Source organism: Euleptes europaea, chromosome 1 (genome assembly GCF_029931775.1).
Source record: "Euleptes europaea isolate rEulEur1 chromosome 1, rEulEur1.hap1, whole genome shotgun sequence".
Lineage (NCBI taxonomy): Eukaryota > Metazoa > Chordata > Lepidosauria > Squamata > Sphaerodactylidae > Euleptes > Euleptes europaea.
The window spans coordinates 159,281,952-159,302,581 of record NC_079312.1 but is presented as its reverse complement, the minus strand read 5'-3'; the positions used below and the strand labels follow the sequence as shown (position 1 = coordinate 159,302,581).

Sequence of the window (20,630 nt, the reverse complement as noted above, 5' to 3'; positions counted from 1 at the left end):
CAAAGGAGGCTATACAAGGGAGCAACCCTTACTTGTAGAGGCTACGCCCACCGATGGTGACCAGATTCGAAAAGATGCTGAAATCATTCATGTGTTTGGGCCACGACTGGATGTTCAGGTAGCCTAGAAGCAAGAACAGAAGGGCAGTGGTTGAGGCAGCGACGGTTTTAGTAGATCAGATGGCCGCCCCACTTCCTTCCCTTTTCTTTTCCTCATCTCTTTTTCTTTTGTTGGTTCCCTTTTTTCCTGGTTTTTGCTTCTGGTCTCAACTCCTTGAGGGGGGGGGGCTGTGGCTCAGTGGTAGAGCATCTGCTTGGCATGCAGAAGGTCCCAGGTTCAATCCCCAGCACCTCCAGTTAAAGGGACTAGGCAAGTAGGTGATGGGAAAGACCTCAGCCTGAGACCCTGGAGAGCTGCTGCCGGTCTGAGTAGACAATATTGACTTTGATGGACCAAGGGTCTGATTCAGTATAAGGCAGCTTCATGTGTTCATGCGTTCCTTGGAGGACCTGTGAATTTTGGGTCACTGTGGTTATCAATCTGCGACCATTTACAAACCAACTCACCACTAAGAAAAGTCAGTATTATATAATAGGTAATTATATATATAAAACTATAGTCACTAACTTAAGTTAAAAGGTGGCATTTTAATATTTTTAATATAATTATTATAATAAAAATATTAGAATGCCACCTTTTAACTTAAGTTAGTGACTATAGTTTTAATTCTATGTTTTAACCCATATTATATACTATATCTGTATGTATCATCTGTTGGAAGCCACCCTGAGCTCGACTTGCTTGGGAAAGGGTGGGATATAAATAAAACAAACAAATAAATACATAAATAAAATAAACAATGAATTCTGACCTCTCAAACATTACCCATTGCCCACCACCCCACCTCTCATGGTCTCTATGCTGCTGCCCAGGTTCAGAGCCTTGGGTATGAATTTCATTATTTCTCCAGCATCTAAGGAGGCAGGAGGAAGATCTCACACTCAGTCCCCACCCTCCCCAATCAGTGCTGCTCAGATGCCCTGCAAGCGCCCTTTTCTTGTGGCACTCCTGCTCAACTGGTGGTGCACGGAGGTTGGCCTAGATCTGAGACTCCCTTGGCTGCTCCTGCCACTCCCCAAATCTCAACCCAATTCCAACCAATCATGAAAGGAAAGTGGAGCCTGGAAGTACAGCCCAGGAGAGCAAGATGCCATATTTCAGTCTTTGCCTAGCGATGCCCAAATAATATCATGTCTGAACCTACATTCCATTCCGAATTTTCTGTCTCCTTCACTTATTTATGTTATATAAGTACACAGACAGTCAGCATAGTATAGTGGTTTGAGTATCGGACTAGGATCCGGGAGGTAAAGGTAAAAAAGTAAAGGTCCCCCGTGCAAGCACCAGGTCATTCCTGACCCACGGGGTGACGTCACATTTTGACGTTTCCTAGGCAGACTTTGTTTACGGGGTGGTTTGCCAGTGCCTTCCCCAGTCATCTTCCCTTTACCCCCAGCAAGCTGGGTACTCATTTTACCAACCTTGGAAGGATGGAAGGCTGAGTCAGCCTTGAGCCAGCTACCTGAAACTGACTTCCGTAGGGATCGAACTCAGGTTGTGAGCAGAGCTTGGACTGCAGTACTGCAGCTTACCACTCTGTGCCACGGGGCTCTGGGAAACCCAGGTTCAAACCCCCACTTTGCCAAGAAAGCTCACGGGGTGACTTCGGGCCAGTCATACGCTCTCAGCCCAACCTGCCTCAGAGTGTTATTGCTGGCAAAGGAAGTCGTAAGCCCCTCTAGGTTCCCACTGCAGTTATTTAAGCACGGCATAAATATCTAAACAAATAAATGGTAACAACAGCACACTAGGCACTGTACAAAATAGCACAGGGATTCAGTGCTGCTTCTTTCTTTTTTTTTACAAACTACGCTAGACGAGAGAGATGAAAGGGGGAGAGTGAAACAGGTTATGGGAGTAGGTGGGAGCAGTGCGGAAATGGATCGGGAGAAGTCAGCATGCTTTAGGAAAGGCTTTGAAGCAACAAGTGTACTCTGATCAAAATCTATGTTGGGAAAAGCTGAAGCCTGAATACTTTATGTCACTGGTGCCCTTTTCGGTTTTATAAAAAGAACAAATATACATATTCTACTACTCCTTGTCACAGATGACAAGGCAGTATGAAGTCCTGTCTTGGGACCACTTCCCTCAGCGCCCCCTGTGTCTTCTCAGATTTCACTCAGCATTTCTCACACACCTGCAAGCCTCTTGTTACAGCCGTAAGGGCCCAAATCAGTGCAGTGTAGCCTTTAGAGTATCAGACTAGGTTCAAAGGCCCACTCAGCTATGAAACTGGGTGAACCTCAGGCCAGTCTCCTTCTACCATCCTACCTTGCAAAGTTGTTGTGAGGGTAAAGTGGAGTGGAGGACCATGTACACTGCCTTGAGCTCCTTAAAAGAAGGCAGGATAGGGTAGGTATGTGCCCTTTATTCATTAAAACAAAATTGAATTCCACATTTTGCTATTTTCTCCCCCATGTGCTTGAATTAAATTATAAAATAGGCACAATCCTGGCTTTGAGGAAGCCCTTGAAAGGGCCATTCTGAAGAGACTCTGTTGCAGGTAGTAGAAGCCCCATGGCACAAGCCATAAAGGGAAGACTGCCGTAATCAACAACTGCAGTTGTCCCTACTTCTATGGAGACAGCCACTAATCTCACACCCTGTTATTCAACACTCTCAGTCTCACAAAGCAGGTTTTAAAGGGCAGCATCCCAACGATTTCTGTTACCCAGAGCTCCTCGCACCCCAAGCTCACCTGTGATCTCTCGCACTGTCTGGAAGATGTTGAGCTTTTCTGGGTCCAGTGCAGATATGTTATGCCATGGGTCTCTGTAGGTAGGAAACTGAGAAGATCAGAGCCAGGGAAATGGGTTGAGGTTGGGTCAACCCAGGGAGGAGCCTGGAAACATTCTTCTCCAAGGGTTTCTTTATCGCTCACTTATTACTAGGGGTGTGCATTCAGTAAAGCCGAGCCAAAAAAAATGGCAATTCAAACAGTAGCTGGCAAATTCCGATTGGACACCCTTGACCCAATCTTTGCCAAACTTGGGGGTTCTTCTAAGGAGAATTACCAGCAGCTGTGCTGCAAATTTGGTGCCTCCACCTTGATAACAGCCCACCAGAGCCCCGGAAAGATTTCCCATGGGTTATAATGTAGTCGAATTTTTTCAGATTCTCAAAAAAACCCATATTGGTACATGAATTTGCAAATTTTCAGGAATCCTGAAAGATTTTGGCCCCAAATATAGCCGAATCTGAATTATTATTTTTTTGCAGACCCCTACTTATTACAAGGTGACAATCCTTTCTTTCACTCTTGGATTTTTGTACATGACCAAGGGGTACATGCAAGGCTGCAACAAAGCTTTACAGCCAGAAAAATAACCGAGGGCTCTTTAACCAAGGGCTGAAAAACCACGGTTTCTTTTCTCACCCTGGTTGTAAACATGTAGTAACTCACCAGAGTTTTAAAAAAATCAGCAGCCAAAAGCTTAAAAAAAAAAAAAGACAAGTTTTACGGCCTGTCCAAAAGGCTACGGTGGAGCGCACGTTTCTTATTTTTTCAGCCAGGTAATTCCACAGCCTTAGAGGATAGCCTTGAATCCATGAAGCTGCCTTACCCATTCAAATCATTGATCTACCAAGGTCAGTGTGGTATACTCTGAATGGCAACAATTCTCCAGGGTCTCAGGCAGAGCTCTTTCGCATCACATACTTTCACATCACTTACACCAGTGTGCTATAGTGGTTAAGAGCGGTGGACTCTAATCTGGAGAACCGGATTTGATTCCCCACTCCTCCACATGAGCAGCAGACTCTGATCTGGAGAATCAGATTAGATTCTCCACTCCTCTGCATGCAGCCTGCTAGGTGATCTTGGGCTAGTCACAGTTCTCTCAGAACTCTCTCAGCCCCGCCTACCTCACAAGGTGCGTGTTGGGGGGGGGAGAAAGTGAAAGCCACTTTGAGACTCCTTACAGTGGAGAAAAGTGGGGTATAAAAACCAATTCTTTTTCTCCTTCCTTTTAACTGCAGTCAAGATACAGGTCTTACACATCATCTCCTGCCTGATCCTGGAGATGCTGGGGATTGAACCTGGTACAGTCTGCAGGCAGACCAAGTGCTCTACTACTGAGCCAGAGCCTAATTCCTTGCCACTGCTCTCCTTCTCTCAAATTGCACAGTAATACCAAGCATGCCCAACTCCACAGACGGTATGCACCCTCATCTGGTGGCTGCTTCAAGGTGGGTGGAAGTACCGTTGGGGCGAAGGAGACTTCTGAAGCATGGCTGCTTCATCAGTAGGGTTGCCAGATGCCCGGTGGTGGCAGGCAAACCTCCGGCAATTCACCCCCCTGCCCGCCGACCAGCAGGCAAACATGCATGCGCGCACACACACTGCGGCCCGTCACTTCCAGTTTACAGCCGGAAGTGCCGACTCGCGAGGGGCCTTATACCACTCAAACTCCCAGTTAGAGTGGTAAAGGGTCCCTTGCGATGCGTTTACACCCGGAAGTGCTGCCTCGCAAAGGACCCTTTACCACTCTGGGAGTTTGCGTGGTATAAGGCCCATTGCGTGGTATAAGGCCCATTGTGAGGCGGCACTTCTGGTTGTAAACCGGAAGTGACACGCAAGCACGATCTCCTCGGCTCTGCCCCAAAAGCCTCCCGCCGGAGGAGAGGGGGGACCTGACAGCCCTATTCATCAGTTAAGTAGCAATCAAGGAGGGATAGATGGTGACATGGATGACAGCGCCAGGGAGATAATGAAATCAACAAGAGGGCACGAGCAACTGGCCGTGCTGACTTTAAAAGGGCTAACAGAGTCAGCTATGAGGCATCTTACCACCTGTTCCGGGGAGTGAACAGGAAGTGAACCCTCTCCCGTTTTGATCTGAGGCCAAAGAAGGTGGTCAAGGGCCAGCCAAATTGGCAGTCCAAAGGAATTTAGGACCTACTTGAGATCTATGTGGAATAGTGATCCTGCCTGCTGCGAGGCTGTCAGTCACTAATCATGCTTTTCCCCAGGGATGTCTGCATCACAGCTGCATGAGGAATCCTGCACAGGGTCAACTGTCTATGTGGCTGCTACCCAGCTGTTCTGCCTTACAGCACAAGTAATTACATTTTTAGTGCTAGGCACTTCATTATTGCATGCTTACCCTTCTAGGCCAGTGATAAGGAAGTCCAAGTTGCCCAAGATCTTGGTGCAGTTGATAAAGCGGTCAATGTTGCTGGAATCCACAGTCTGAAACTTGCTTCCTATTCCAGTTCCTTCACAGGCTGGAGAATCAGGATAAGGAGGTGAGTTTTTAGGGAGATGAATGACCCCAGCTTATTTCCCACCCACCCCCAAGACTTCTTTGCAGTTAATGTGAGAAGCAACAGTGACTAAGCAGTCCTCTGCTCTAGACAACTGTGATCAGCCCCCAGAGTTGGAAGGAGACAAATTCCTAGAAAATTACAATCTTTTCTCATTCAGTAGTTTGGATGTTGCCTAGAATTGCCTTGGGCACAACGGAGGAGGACCAATTTGCCAGTTCCCCACTCCAGGCTATTGCTATGGGTCCCCTGTCTCCCAGGAACAGCATTTTGGGGGATGTTTTGAATTGCTGCAGGAGAAGAGAATATTTGAAGATCATGCCCGCCCGCTCCCGCTTCTTACTCCTGCAGAAATTCTAGGTGGGATCCAAGCCATAGGCTTCTCAAGTACAAAATACGTGAATACCCTATGAAGTATAAATGGGAAATTTGTAGAATTATAAAACTGGCTTTTAAAGAAAATTCAGAAGCGACAGCCTAACACTCTCCCAGTCAACCTCAATGGAGGTCTTCAAGAGGAGACTGGACAGCCATCTGTTGGGAATGTGTTAGTATGGATTTCCTGCACTGACATGGGGTGGGGACGACGACTAGATAGCCCAGGGGTCCCCAGCCTTGTTGAGCCATTTGGTACTTTTTTAGTTTTGAGAACAGATATTAGGCACCATAAATAAAACGGCTGCTGGGGCGGTGGTCCCATCACACAATGATGGGAAGGTCCACCAACACGGGCACCTGCTTCCAAATGGGTGCTCCCTGCAGACACAAAGGGAAAGCACCTCCCACTCCAACAAAGCAGAGAAAAGCCAGGATTGGCTCTTGGCTTTAGGGAAGAGATGTTTTGGAGAAGAAGCAGGTGGGCACACATCGGCCGGTACCATGGCACCCACAGGGACCACATTGGGGAATCACTGAGATAAGGCCCCTTTCCAGCTATGTAATGAACACATGAACACATGAAGTTGCCTTATACTGAATCAGACCCTCAGTCCATCCAAGTCAGTATTGTCTACTCAGACTGTCAGCGGCTCTCCAGGGGCTCAGGCAGAGGTCTTTCACATCACCTCCTTGCCTAGTCTCTTTAACTGGAGATGGCGGGGATTGAACCTGGGACCTTCTGCATGCCAAGCAGAGGCCCTAACACTGAGCCACGGCCCCTCCCCATTCTATAAACTCTTCAAAAATTGTTGGTAGTAGCCAGTTTGATATGAATATGGTCCTCACACCTAACAGGCACACAGGTGTTCTGTACTCAGGTATCAGTACAAAAAACAAAACAAAGTGAGAACGAGTCCCTCAGAGCAAGGAAACTTGTAGTATCATTTCATCACTCCTGGATGGTTTTCCATCCCAGCTCCCAGGCCAGTCCCCACTGAACGCAACCCACGTGGCTGTTCATTGTCCCACGTACCTTTTGGACAGAGTCCCACACAGGGCTCGCATATCCTGAGGTCGTTTTTTTCCATTTCCATTTTGTCGTTAGGGCATGTTCGGACACACGAGCTCCGATCCACCACAAAATTATCTGCAGGGGAAGTGGAAATGAAGGAAGAACAAAAAGATGAGAAACCAGTAGCTGGAAGGCTTTGGGTTCCATCTCCAGAGCTGAGAGAAAAGGAGCATGGGATGTTTGGCGGTAGAGATCTAAGGACATGCTAGGAGCCAGGACTGCTCCTCGTGCCTCTCCCCAGCTCTGGAAGGGGGAGTGGGATCTAGTAGAGCAGTGTGTGAGAGAGGAACTGGGATTCCTGGATTCTCCCCAAAGCATCCAATTTCCTTCCACTTCAGCGTGAGCATTAAAATGGCAGAAATATGAGAATTATACAACAAGAAACTTCTGACTTGGTCCCAGTGAGGATTCAGAGATTAAAGCAAACTTTAAAAAAAAAAAAAACCACAAAGCAATTGCTATAATTACTCCTTCTCTAGATCTGGGAACAGGTATAATAATAAATATTTTTTAAATCTGGTTCCACTCCAAAAAAGAGTGACAAAATAAAGCCTGTGAAGAATTAGGAGATACCATCAGTTCCATCATTGAGGGAAATGACAGCCAGCATGGTGTAATGGTTAGAGCATTGGACCAGGATCTGCAAGAACCCAGATTCAAGTTCCCACTCTGCCATGGAAGTTTCCTCGGACCTTGGGTCAGTCATTCAGTTGCAGCCTAACCTACCTCACAGGGTTGTTGTGAGGAGAAAATGGAGGGAGGGGAAGAATGTTGTAGGCCACTTGGGGTCCTCGTTAGGGAGAAAAGTGAGGTATAAATAAATGAACTTCAGTCACAGTCCACACAGGCTCCCAGTAACACATGCGGAAGGACCTAAGATGGAAGCATCTTGCCCAACCCACAGCAATTTCAAAAGACTTCTCTTAAAAGACTGGGATATATTCTGCTGGACACCAGCCCATACATCTGGTTGCCTCCACCAGAGGGCCATAATGACTGAAACTTCTCATGGATAAACAGCAGACCGATCCCCTGAAGAGCCCCTATTTCTGTGCACACCTTCTCCCTTATTGCTGTAAGCGCCATCTATTGACTTACGCGGGCAGTTTTTCACACAGATGCCGCCATACTGGTATTTGGTATCAGGGTTGGGCTCCAACTGGAACGTGAGCTTGTTGTAGATCAGTGGAAGGGGGCAGAGAGTCTCACAGGCCCCGCTGTCGTTGAAGTTTCGGCAAGCCTGGGGTTGAAGAAAGGGTGTTGGAGAAAGATGGACTTGACCCCCAGCATTACAGGCCAAGATTCCAAACACTCAATCCTAATCAATACAGGTTTCCTCTGATCCATTCTGCCAGCAACAGAGACTTCCTCTGGCACAAGAACCCTTCCTCCAGCAGAAAAGGCCCACCCAACTGGAAGAAGGCTAATTGTGGCAGAGGAAAGCTCTGCCATAAACAGAATAGATTCATAGACTCCAATCCCTGCACTAATTCCATGAAGACATTCTTAGCAGGATCAGTGGGAAAACAATATCCTTTGCACCACCTCTGTTCCCAGAGATAGCCCACTGAAATGCCATGGCTGCAGGAAGATGGCATTGTAGCTGGATGCGGGAAGAGGTAAGGACAGGATAAGAGATAAAGGCATACACAGGTGCTACAGAAAGGAAAGGTTAGGTAGCGGAAAGACAGCCTGACTGTAACAAAGGGTGTCAAAACATTTGGGGGAATGGTATTATTGTGCCAGCTGGCAAATAGTAGGGACTAAAGAAAAAGAGGCTGGATATTGAGGAAATAGCACAGTAGCAGCCTGACTGTCTTCAGAAATGCAAATGTTATTGAGGCACTGAGGAATTATAGGAAACACTGCGGGAATCATGTAGAACGGTTCAGAAATGCGAGGCTCAGTTCAGCTACTATTTCCCTGCACAAACCTTGTGTATCCCTGCATTCTAAGTACAGCTCCTCTAAGGTTCACTCCTTTCTTTGACCCATCCCAAACCTAAAAAGTTACCCCCACAGATGCTGGACATGGAGATTGGTTACGTACAAAGCACTGTGTCTTGCTGGGCCCGGTGCAGCCTCCTGCACATTCATCATGGCAGCACTCGTTGGGGTTAGGGCCAAAGCAACGTCCGTTGCACTGAGGGGCGCAGATGCTCTTGGTCACTGAGGCAGAAGGGAAAAGAAATTATTGGTGAGAAGGTGTCTGAGTCCCAATCTGGTCCTCCCTGCTGAAAAAATGCAGCTCATCCCCCCAATTCCATCCCGGAAACCCTGGGCAAGTATATGTTCGGTACCCCATAAGGCAGGCCCTATGTACACAAACCTGAAGTGTGAAATTCAAGGGCATTTGATTCTTATCATGATCATCATTCTAGCCCTATTCCAACCACAAGCCATATGATATCCCATCCTGGTGTAATTAACAGGAGGACCTGGCTTGGTTACAATTTCACACTTTTTGTTTTAAAAGGAAACCTGGTTGAGTGCTGCTACACTCAGTTTACACTAATGGTGACTTCGAATATAGCAAGGAAATATATATATTAAAAAGTCAAGGCAACGCAGGATGGCACATACATGTGTAGCTTTTTGGTATTGGATGACAGCTGTGGCACCTGGTACAGCAAAAAAGGACATTTAAACACAGGTAAGAGGCAGAGCGCCCTGACCTGGATGGCCCAGATTAGCCTGATCCTGTCAGATCTCGGAAGCTAAGCAGGGTCAGACCAGGTTAGTATTTGTATGGGAGACCTATAAGGAATACCAGGGTCATGATGCAGAGGTAGACAATGCAAAACACCTCTGTTAGTCTCTTGCCTTGAAAACCCTACTGGATTGCCATAGGTCGGCTGTGACTTGACGGCACTTCACACACACACAGGAGGCAGTGAGAAGCCTGGAGTTCTCCTGGAATTATTATTGTTATTATTATTATTATTATGTCCAGACTACAGGGTTCAGTTCCACTGTATGAAATGGCAGCTTCAGAGAACGGACTGTATGGCATCACACCCCCACTGAGTTCTCTCCCCAAACTCTGCCCTCCACAAGCACTACCCCCAAATCTGCAGGAATTTCCCAGGCCAGAGTTGGCAACTGACCTCGGAAGGATGGAAGGCTGAGTCAACCTTGAGCCGGCTACCTGAAACCAACTTCCGTCAGGATCGAACTCAGGTCGTGAGCAGAGCTTGGACTGCAGTACTGCAGCTTACCACTCTGCGCCACGGGGCTCTGCCTCTTGTGTGTGTGTGTGTGTGTGTGTAAAGTGCCGTCAAGTCGCAGCTGACTTATGGCAACCCCTTATGGGGTTTTCAAGGCAAGAGACTAACAGAGGTTTTTGCCAGTGCCTTCCTCTATATAGCAACCCTGGACTTCCTTTGTGGTCTCCCATCCAGATACTAACCAGGGCTGACCCTGCTTAGCTTCTGTGATCTGATGAGATCAGGCTAGCCTGGGCCATCCAGGTCAGGGCGCTCTGCCTCTTACCTGTGTTTAAATGTCCTTTTTTGCTGTACCCAGTGCCACAGCTGTCATCCAATACCAAAAAGCTACACATGTATGTGCCATCCTGCGTTGCCAGGAATTTCTCCTTGACTTTTTTATATATATATAATTCCTTGCTATCTTTGAAGTCACCATTGGTGTAAACTGAGTGTAGCAGCACTCAACCGGGTTTCCTTTTAAAACAAAAAGTGTGAAATTGTAACCAAGCCAGATTATATGTGAACGTTATAACCAAATTAATTATTCTGAGCAAATGAAGTATGACATCTGGGATCTTGTGAATGAAGCGCATGAATTTGGGGGAACCCTTTAAGGTTCTGATATAGTCTTATTTACAGCACAAACAATTCAACTCTTGAGTCTCAGTTTTCCCCCCCTTTGGAGTACTTTCTGCTCTGCTGACCTCTTCACCAGAGTTTTGGCTGTTAAAGGGGTAGTTACTGACAGACTACAACAGCTAGTATAACCATACAGATGTGTGTGTGTGTTAAGTGCCATCAAGTCATTTCCGACTCATGGCGACCCTATGAATCAATGTCCTTCAAAGTGCCCTATCCTTAACATCCTTGCTCAGATCTTCCAAACTGAGTGCCGTGGCTTTCTTTAGAGAGTCAATCCATCTCTTGTTGGGTCTTCCTCTTTTCCTGCCGCCTTCAACTTTTCCTAGCATGATTATCTTTTCCAGTGACTCTTGTCTTCTCATAATATGTCCAAAGTACAACAGCCTCAGTTTAGTCATTTTAGCCTCTAGGGTGAGTTCAGGCTTGATTTGATCTAAAACCCACTGGTTGATTTTTTTGGGTGGTCCATACAGATAGAACCACTAAAATAGGCACCACCCATTTTCCTTTTCAAATTCTGAATCCACGCCACTCATCACCAAGTGTAAGATCTCAGGCCCTTTTGAACTCTTAATCCTTTTATATACTGCAGATTGTACTATGCCAATAAAGGTATTTGAAACTGAAATTTGAAAAAAATCTTCTCAGGGCCTTTTGACTCATAGATCACACCCAAGATCACTGTAATGCTTACATTTTTGACAGTCATCAGGACCGGGACCCCAGCAGTGCCCGTTGCATTTCTCATGGCATGGAGGGCCTGTTCAGTAAAAAAAAGAGCAATGTATTAGGCAGAGCTAATGAGTGCATTGGGCCAAAGTAAGCTTACCACGCATGACACACTACATGCTCTGTGATGTTGTTTCTTAAAATGCCTCTCTTACACTCCATGTAGAAGAGAAGAAGAAGGGTTCGTTTTTATATGCCGACTTTCTGTACCACTTAAGGCAGACTCAAACGAGCTTACAATCACCTTCCCTTCCCCTACCCACAACAGTCACCCTGTGATGTAGGTGAGGCTGAGAGAGTGTGACTAGCCCAAGGTCATCCAGCTGGCTTCGTTTGTAGGAGTGGGGAAACAAATCCAGTTCACCAGATTAGCCTGTGCCACTCATGTGGAGGAGAGTGGGGAATCAAACCCAGTCCTCCAGATCAGACTCCACCTCTCTTAACCACTACACCATGCTGGCTCTCTGTAAATACCATTTTAGAACGGTTAGGTGTTGGTCAATTTGAGTTTGTGTGACCTATTGGATAGAATGTCGGACTTTTACTGAGAAGTCCTGGATTCTAATCCCTCCACAACTATGAAATTCTCTGAGCAGCCTCAGGCAAGTCATGCCTCCACTTAAGGTGACCTACCTGGCATCAATTTGAGCCCAGGCCTTTTCCACTGCAGCTCCCACTTTGTGGAACCAGGTCTCTAAGGAGGTGAGGGGAGCACCGATATTAAAAATCGTCATGAGGATCTGCAAGGCCATTTTATTTGCCATGGCTTTTAACAGAGTATAAACTCAGGGGGCAGGGATATTGGAGGTTTGTAATTTTACTCAGTGCTCTGTAATGTTTTAACTGTGATTTGTTAGCTGCCTTGAACTATGAGGAAAGGTGCTGTGCCAATGGGCACAGTAGAAGAACAAAGAAAGGACTACAAGAAGCAAAGCCATTTCCGTTTCCTGGCAAAATACAATCTAAAAAAAGCTTGGAGCTCAGTGGATGAAAATTAGAATATGTAAGGAATATGAATCACCTGCCATTTCTTCCTCTAGAAACCCACCTCTCCAAGAACTTCCTGTCCTGAAAATGTATAGGAGAAACTACAGATACCAGTACTTGTAGTTGAGAGTTGCATCTTGTGAGGCGGAGAGGGAGAGCAACACAGGAGCTTGAGCTCTTAGCCTTTTCTAACACACCTCTAACATTAGTACAAGACTTAGAATCCCCAGCTTCAGTGATCTCTGAAGTACTGTCCACCTATGGGTTTTCATTTTCTTCTTCCACAGAAACAAATACCATGTCCTGGCTTTCCTTCATTCGCTACAGCAGGAATCCAGGAAGGAGCACCCATTCAGAAACAGCTGCTTGCATCATAGGGGGATGCTTGGTTTGCAACCTCCCAATGTTTTGCAACTGGCCCCAGCAACCCCATGGCAGCCATTTTGTGGTGGCTCCCACTCCTCGTTCTCAAAATTTCCAAAGAGCCCACCGGCTCAACAAGACTGAGGCCCCTGCACTAGAGAGTGACAGAAAAAGCCACAAAATGGAGGCTCTTGAAATGGGGAGGGATTCACATAAAGGGAAAAGAGATAAAGATGGGGAGAGCATATACAGCCCCATTCTATCGTTCTATGTGGGTAAAGGGACCCTCTCCCAAACAAACCCCAGGTACAAAACCCAGAGCCCTGAAAGCCTAAAACTTTGGGAGAGAACAGACCCTTTTAAGCCTGTTGTGCAATGAAAGATGAGTATTCAAGGACGCCAACCTTCAGGGAAATACAACTGATCTCCAGACTGTAGAGATCAGTTCCCCTGGATAATACATGGGTGCTTTGAAGGACGGACTCTATGATATTATACCCTGTTGAGGTCCCTCCTCTCTCCAAACCCCACTCTCCCCAGACTCCACCCCACAAATCTCCAAGAATTTGGTAACCTGGAGTTGGCAATGCTACCAGTATTATAGCCACACAAACACATGCACACATGTCAATACTCACAATTGTCCCCGTTGTCTGAGACCACTGGCTCTAAACGCACGTCCCGGATAATGTCTCTCCAATTGATTGTATCCACATAGCACAGCTGCTTGTTCCTCTCAATGTAGACACTCCCAGAAAGGATTTCTGAAACACAAAATGGACAGCCACGATCACTTTCCAAAGTGTGAGAGAAAGCCAACATTTTGGAGCCACATAATCATGCTCCTGAAAAAGTGGGTTGTGCCTCATGAAAGCTTATACTGCAATTCACTTATGAACCTGCCTTATACTGAATCACATTATTGGCCCATCAAGGTCTGTACTGTCTACTCAGACTGGCAGTGGCTCTCCGGGGTCTCAGGCAGAGATCTCTTACATCACCTTCTACTAGGGTTGCCAGGTTCCTCTTCGCCACTGGCAAAAGAGTTTTTTGGGGTGAAGCCTGAGGAGGGTGGGGTTTGGGGAGGGGAGGGACTTCAATGCCATAGAGTCCAATTGCCACCGTGGCCATTTTCTCCAGGTGAATTGATCTCTATCAGCTGGAGTTCAGCTGTAACAGCAGGAGATCTCCAGCTAGTACCTGGAGGCACGCAGCTTTGAGCGAAAGAGCTCCAGAAGCGCATTCCATCTCTTTAAAAAATCTTTTATTGGATTAAGGAGCATTGTCTCTGAAAACAGAATGGTTGCTGATGAAGCCGCCAGCGTGGCAGTGAAAACGCTAACCATATCCGGACGGCATTTCAATCTTCTTCGTGATTTCTTGTCAATTTCATACTAGAAGGACTTACTAGGTGAAGAGCCCTAAGGGACTAAAAGACAACTAAACTATCCATTTATTGACTTTAGTCTGTTATTTTAGAAGAGATTTTTGGCAGCCCCTTTGTTGGGAGCTACTTCTGTGTGGTTGTGTAATGTTGTTTGTTGCTTGACTGCTTGTATACATTCTTGTTGATGTTGTGTACTTCTTTGCACTTTTCACTATTCACTAAACTATTTCCAGTTTGCATACTCATTTGTACGTGCCCAGTACTATTGTTTTTCCTCCGCTAGTCTATTTAGTACATGTGCCTATTTTCTCCAGCAGTACCTGGAGGTTGGCAATCCTCCCTACTATCTGATTCTTTTAACTGGAGATGGCAAGGCTTGAACCTGGGACCTGCCACTGAGCCACGCCCTCCTACTTAGCCACAGCAGTATCATAAAAGACCCTTTTAAAAACTTCTAAGATCTTGTTTTTCAAGTCTTTTCATGGAACTATGAGAAGGAACAGCTGTCTATTCCTTTTGAAAACTGATGAACTCTTCCACTGATATGATGTATGTTCCTCTCCACCATGAGGACACTATTTATCCTCTTATCCATTCCATCCCAACCTCAATGCTAACACCCATTTCTTTCTTGTCTCACTGTCATTTCTGCGCCTTTGTCATGCAACATTCTTCTGTTTCTTTAATCTTCTTCTCAACCAACTTCTGCAAGGGCCGTCAACAGGTATATTGAACCTGCTTATAAAAGCAGGCTGCTTATCAGTTGGAGTTAGAAGGACCTGGAAGTCTTCACCAGCAGATTGCTTGTTCTCATGGACTCATGGGGCTGTGGCTGGGAGCCCCACTGAATGATCTGTCTTAACATCAGGACTCCTAACCCTTTTCAGGAACGGGACGGGCCCAGGGACAATGCCAGAGCCTACAAATGGCAGATGATAGGAAGCCTCTAGATTGGTCAGGCCAGTATAGATCCTAGAAGCCTAGTCTTCTGCCCTTGTAGGGTCAACAAAGTAATATCTTCTTCCTGCTGCATTTCCAGCCCTGGTGCAGCCTCCACCCCAAGCAACTAAGTACTTTGATGAGTGGAAAACACTTGTTCTAAATCTAGGGTTGCAAACCTCCAGGTGTCACTTGGAGTTCTGAGTTCTCTCAGAATTACAACTGATCAGCAAACAGGGTTGCCAACCTCCAGTTGGTAGCTGGAGATCTCCCGCTATTACAACTGATCTCCAGGCGACAGAGATCAGCACCCCTGGAGAAAATGGCTGCTTTGGCATTTCGACTCTATGGCATTGAAGTCCCCCTATGGCATTGAAGTCCACCCCCAAAATCTCCAGGTATTTCCCAACCTGGAGCTGGCAACCCTATCAGCAAACTTCAGAGATCAAGCCCCTTGCAGGGACTATAGAGTCTAGAACTGGAAGTCATAGTGTGGTTACAGAGTGTGGGTGCTCTGGTGTACCATGGAAAAACAGACAGTGATTGACAGTCACTTATAAAGACACTAAAGGCTAGAAGCTGGCTGGGGGATGGGGAGGATGAGACGTGTTGGCTGGCATCCTCCTAGGGATCTTCAGACTAGACTTTTCTCCTTAACATTGAGAAAAACCAGAATAACATTCTGAGAGGTTTTTTTAGGCTGAGTGACATGAGGCAGGAAATTTAAATTTAAAATTTAAAAATAGAATTTTGGTGGGAGGAAGTGACCTCACAGGAAGGGAAGGAGTTGGGGGAAGCAGACCTTTGATTTGGATGTGACAACACATCCCTGCTGAGTGCCCTCCTTAAACTCTATCATCCCCAGGCACTGCCCCCAAATCTTCAGGGATTTCCCAAGCCAGAGTTGCCAATCCTAGATCTCGATTCAGGTATGACTGCCCATCAGTTGGCCCTTGCCTTCAGTTCCTCCTTGCTCCCCAGTTCCTGTTCCCAGATCTGTGGGTCAGTCTAGCGGGGACCGGCAGTTGTTTTGGCCAGACAAAAGTTGCCCTGGTGCCATGGGAGCAAGCTGAACCCCAGCAGCTCTGCCAATGCCTAAAGGATCCCTTTGCCAGAGAACCAGCCTTGTAGGCTGAGCAAAACAGCCAGGTGTGCTGCTCTTTGGCATTTGTTCCTTTCCCTAGGATATCTAGGGGCTCCTGTCTCTAGGATACCTAGCTGTGACCATGGCAACTCTCAACCCTAATTCTGGTTGCCGTCCCATATCATGACCTAGCTATTTCTGGTCTGTTCTCCCCACCCCCCACCTGTACAGTGGGCTTGATCAGAGGAATGTTTTCATTCTTTGTGATCCTGCTCCTATATACTTTGCAACTCCCCAGATCGGGCAATTTGCAGGGCGGGCAAAGCATACCCCAGATCTCCGCAGCACCACCACTCTTGCTATTCTGCTGCCACTGGGCTCTTCTCAACCTCCTTTTTTTACTACTCATTGCCAATCCCCGACTTCTTCCCACAGTTCTGTCTTATCAACAGAAAGTAGGCTGGAAATCCTTTGGGCAAGGAGCACAGCACTTCTGCATTCCAGTACAGTTTTTAGCGCACCACTAATGGCATGAAACGCATTCTGAGTTCTAGGACTAGCGACGAGATGCCAAAGGCGCATTCATGTGGAAGGGGGTGTTGCTCAGGTAATTCCGAAAACCCATTTCTCCCCAGCCAAAGACTGTACTGTCAGCCAGCACAAAGATCAAGTGATGGGAAAGCTGACAGACAGGTGTTGTCTTTTGGTGCCACAGCAGCGCAACAACAACACTAGCAACCAAACAGGCTAGTTGGGGCAGGAGCCTGCAACGTGCTCAGACCTGACTCGTCGGCTGTTTGCCTGCCTCCATTTTTGCTCCACTGACAAGATCCCCACTGACAAGATCGAATTTGCACACATCCTCCAGGGTTGCCACCCGTCATTCAGGAAGACTTCAGGTTTGATCACGTGGCAGTGCTGGACTGAAGGACAATGAATGTATGTAATGAATGGACATAAAGGGATACAGGACTGTACCCACTGGCCTCACCCTCAAGCTCCATATATTCAACAGAAAGTCTGCTCAGAGCAATACGTACATCTTTGTAAATTTCCATGAAGATGGGAATAAGGTTGCCAACCTCCAGGTGGTGCTGGCGATCGCCCACTATTACAACTGATCTCCAGCCGATGGAGATCAGTTCCCCTGGAGAAAATGGCCACTTTGGCAATTGGACTCTATGGCATTGAAGTCCCTCCCCTTCCCAAACCCCGCCCTCCTCAGGCTCTGCCCCAAAAACCTCCCGCTGGTGGCAAAGAGGGACCTGGCAACCCTAAACATGGCTCAGGGTTTGGGGATCAATCTGACTAATGTAGGTAGTGCACAAATAGTGTTTGCCATTCTTGCAGATTTGAAGGAGGAGCCTGGAGAGGGGCAGGACTTTAGTGGGATATAATGCCACAGATTCCACCCTCCATATCAGGAGACAAATGCATGAAGCTTATTCTAGGCACCGGGCAGTGCTTTGAATCTCTTTGGCCTGCCCTGTTCCCCCCTACTTCATGAAGACATATTGGATGCCTTTCTCAGAAACACTTCCTGTGAGGGTTGCCAACTGCCAAGAGGGTCCTGGTTTCTCTCGGGATTACAGCTGATCTCAGACTGCAGAGGTCGATTCCCCTGGAGCAGGGGTGGGGAACCTTTTTCCGGCCAAGGGCCATTCGCACATTTATAACATCTTTCGGGGGCCATACCAGGTGTAGATCTCCCGTTGGGGGGGGGGGAGAGGCTAGGGTTGCTAGGTCTTCAGCCACCACCTGGAGGTTGGCAACCCCAGGAGAGGCCACACAGAGAAGGCCTGCAGGGTGCCCCCGCTCCCCCCTCCCAGGTGGGAGGGCAGCCAGTGGTGAGCCTCAGAAAACGAGGCACCAGGGGGGCGCAGCCTACAGTCAATTGGGAAGGGAGGAAGGAAAACAGAGAAAGAGGAAAAGGGAGGGAGAAAGAGAGAGAAAGGGAGAAAGAAATGGAGAGAGGGGGAGAAAGAAAGAAAAGGATGGAGGGACAGAAAAAAAGGACGGAAGGAGACAAAGAAAGAGACAGAAAAAGAGGGAGAAAGAGAGGGAGAGAAAGGAGAAAGAGTGACCAAAAAAGAGGAAGAAAAGAGAGAAAAGCCTCCCCCACACACACCCGCGCATGCCGGCCTGCGCGACTGGGCCCCAGCCTCTCCACCTCCCCCGCCCACACACACACCCAGCGGCGCACGGAGCCTCAAGCAACCGGGCCCCAGTCTCCATGCCCTCCCCCCCAGAGTCCATTAAAAAAAAAACAAGCCCAATCGGCTCCCGCATGCTTGCTCTGCCACCGGGAGCCGCCTGCCTCTTCCCCCCCCCCCCCGCTGCTCAACAGTCGACAGGCAGAGAGAGGGGCTTACAATGTGCCACAGCGTTCCTGCACGCCGCAGCTGTAGGGGGCAGCCTTGGGGGAAGCATCCCCCTCCCCTCTTGCCGACCAACAACCGACAGTCGGTGAGAGGAGGTCCAAAGGGCGCTACAAGGGCGCTGTAAGCATTGGCCCCAGGAACACCTTCGGGGAGGGCCACCCTGCGCCCCGCCTCCGCGGCAGGGTTCCCGGAGCTCCCGAGGGCCACAAAAATGTCCTCAGGGGCCGCATATGGCCCCCGGGCCTGAGGTTCCCCACCCCTGCCCTGGAGGAAAGGGCAGCTTTGAAGATGAACTCCAAAGGGATCCCCAACATGGATATTTGTGGGCACTGTAGTACCCAAGTGTTTTCAGAAAAGTGGGCAAGGCTAAACAGGGCTTTTGCTCAGCAGGGCTTCTTATTGGCCATTGGAGTTCTGACTGGCTGTTCAGATTGCTGAACATTGCAAAACGTTGCTTTGGCAGCAGCCTGCCACATCAGCACAAGGAGCTTCTTTGCGTGACTGAAGATGTGTGTATGCAAGATGATATTTTAAAACAGTATGTTCGTTTTAAAAGGCATTCTGTCGAAAGTGGAGCTTTTGCCTGAAATGTTGAAGAGTTACTATTAGAGTTATGCATAGTCGCACTCCCTGACATTTTGTGGTTGGCTCTGCCTCCTGCAGGAGCAATTTTGTGGTTGTGCCCACTGCCCGCCACCCTGCGTCAGAATTCCAAAGGTGCCCACAGGCTCAAAAAGCTTGGGGACCCCTGCAACATGGCCTCACATCTTCAACGAACCCCCTCCTCTCCCCCATACTCTGCCCTCCTCAGGCTTTGCCCCCCGGTCTCCAGGAATTCCCCCAACTTACCTTATGTACCTGACAGTAAATAGAAGCCACAAGCCTGCCCTTGGCTAACCCTCAGTGTGTGTGTGTGTGTGTGTGTGTGTGTGTAAATTGCCATTGTCATAGCTGACTTATGGCAACCCTAGCAAGGGCTTCAAGACAAATGAGAAGCAGGGGTGGTTTGCCATTGCCTTCCTCTGGAGAGTCTTCCTTAGTGTTCCTCCTTGCAAGAACGGGCCCTGCTTAGCTCACGAGATTGAACAAGATCAGGCTATGCCATGCCACCTTCCCTCTCCAAAGAGCTGTCTTTTATATCATAAGGAGGGTTGCCAACCTCCAGGTGGTGATGACAGAAAAAAAGCACTAATGGCATATGACATGAAAATATCTGGCAGTAACCAATATAACAATTGCCAAACAATTTATAAGAACAATGCAAAAAATGCAAGGCGATATATACAGTTCAAGCAATGCAGAAATAATCCTTATAGGAAGCAATAATAGAAATAAGACAAATCACAATGTCAATGCTGTAATAGTACAATACTTCTTGCTTCCAAGAGGATAAAAGCATGAAAAACATAATAATAATGAAATGAATACAACAATTCCATTGAATACACTTATCCAGGAATTAGGTGTGTACCCTATGTAACAAAGTGTAGCTAGTGGATGGCGATCTACGTCATCTACAGGAAGAAACTCACACCTTGTATAAAAAGCCTATAGTGGGCTCTAATTAGTAGCAGCTGAAACAACTGGTCTAAATTGGAAAAGTAGTGACAAAACTTACTATTGCAGAAACCTCCAATTCATTAATGAAAAATTCATTCTGAAAAGATTTGTAAATTAAATATTTATAGGAAAGAACTCAAATCATATTGTGTATTAAGTCCGTTGGGTGCTAGGGTATTAAATAAAAATATGAAGCGAGCGAGCCTCTTGTTGTGATAATATATGATCAACATTTTGAATCTGATATGGTCTACCAATGAATTGCCAAATAACAAAAAACTGCATTTCATGGTCAAGATGTTTAAGTCGTTTATAGTGGGCAGTAAGAGGCGCTTCCAAGTTGTTATTTCTAACAAGCGACCTATGCTCTCCAATTTAATTTTTAAAGCTCATTTCGTTTTGCCCACATAAAAAAGACCACATGGGCATCGAATGATGTAAATAACAAATTTATTATTACAATTATTAAACTGTTTTAATTTAAATTTAAAGCCGGTACGAATATCTTGAAATTC

The 20,630-nt window shown here is 47.1% G+C and overlaps 2 protein-coding genes across 2 annotated transcripts in view; one reads left to right on the top strand and one right to left on the bottom strand.

The window, feature by feature from the left end:
* PMEL (premelanosome protein) overlaps nucleotides 1-20,630 on the top strand; it is a 330,809-nt gene that overhangs the window by 3,417 nt on the left and 306,762 nt on the right. The window lies entirely within an intron of this gene.
* ERBB3 (erb-b2 receptor tyrosine kinase 3) overlaps nucleotides 1-20,630 on the bottom strand; it is a 110,449-nt gene that overhangs the window by 25,589 nt on the left and 64,230 nt on the right. Inside the window, exons 4-11 of the mRNA XM_056853762.1 lie at nucleotides 13,403-13,528; nucleotides 11,380-11,445; nucleotides 8,885-9,003; nucleotides 7,934-8,075; nucleotides 6,797-6,910; nucleotides 5,226-5,346; nucleotides 2,819-2,892; nucleotides 33-123 (exon numbers count right to left, since the gene is read on the bottom strand). Of these exons, the coding sequence (XP_056709740.1) occupies nucleotides 33-123; nucleotides 2,819-2,892; nucleotides 5,226-5,346; nucleotides 6,797-6,910; nucleotides 7,934-8,075; nucleotides 8,885-9,003; nucleotides 11,380-11,445; nucleotides 13,403-13,528 (853 nt within the window). The remainder of the gene's footprint in view (nucleotides 1-32; nucleotides 124-2,818; nucleotides 2,893-5,225; nucleotides 5,347-6,796; nucleotides 6,911-7,933; nucleotides 8,076-8,884; nucleotides 9,004-11,379; nucleotides 11,446-13,402; nucleotides 13,529-20,630) is intronic.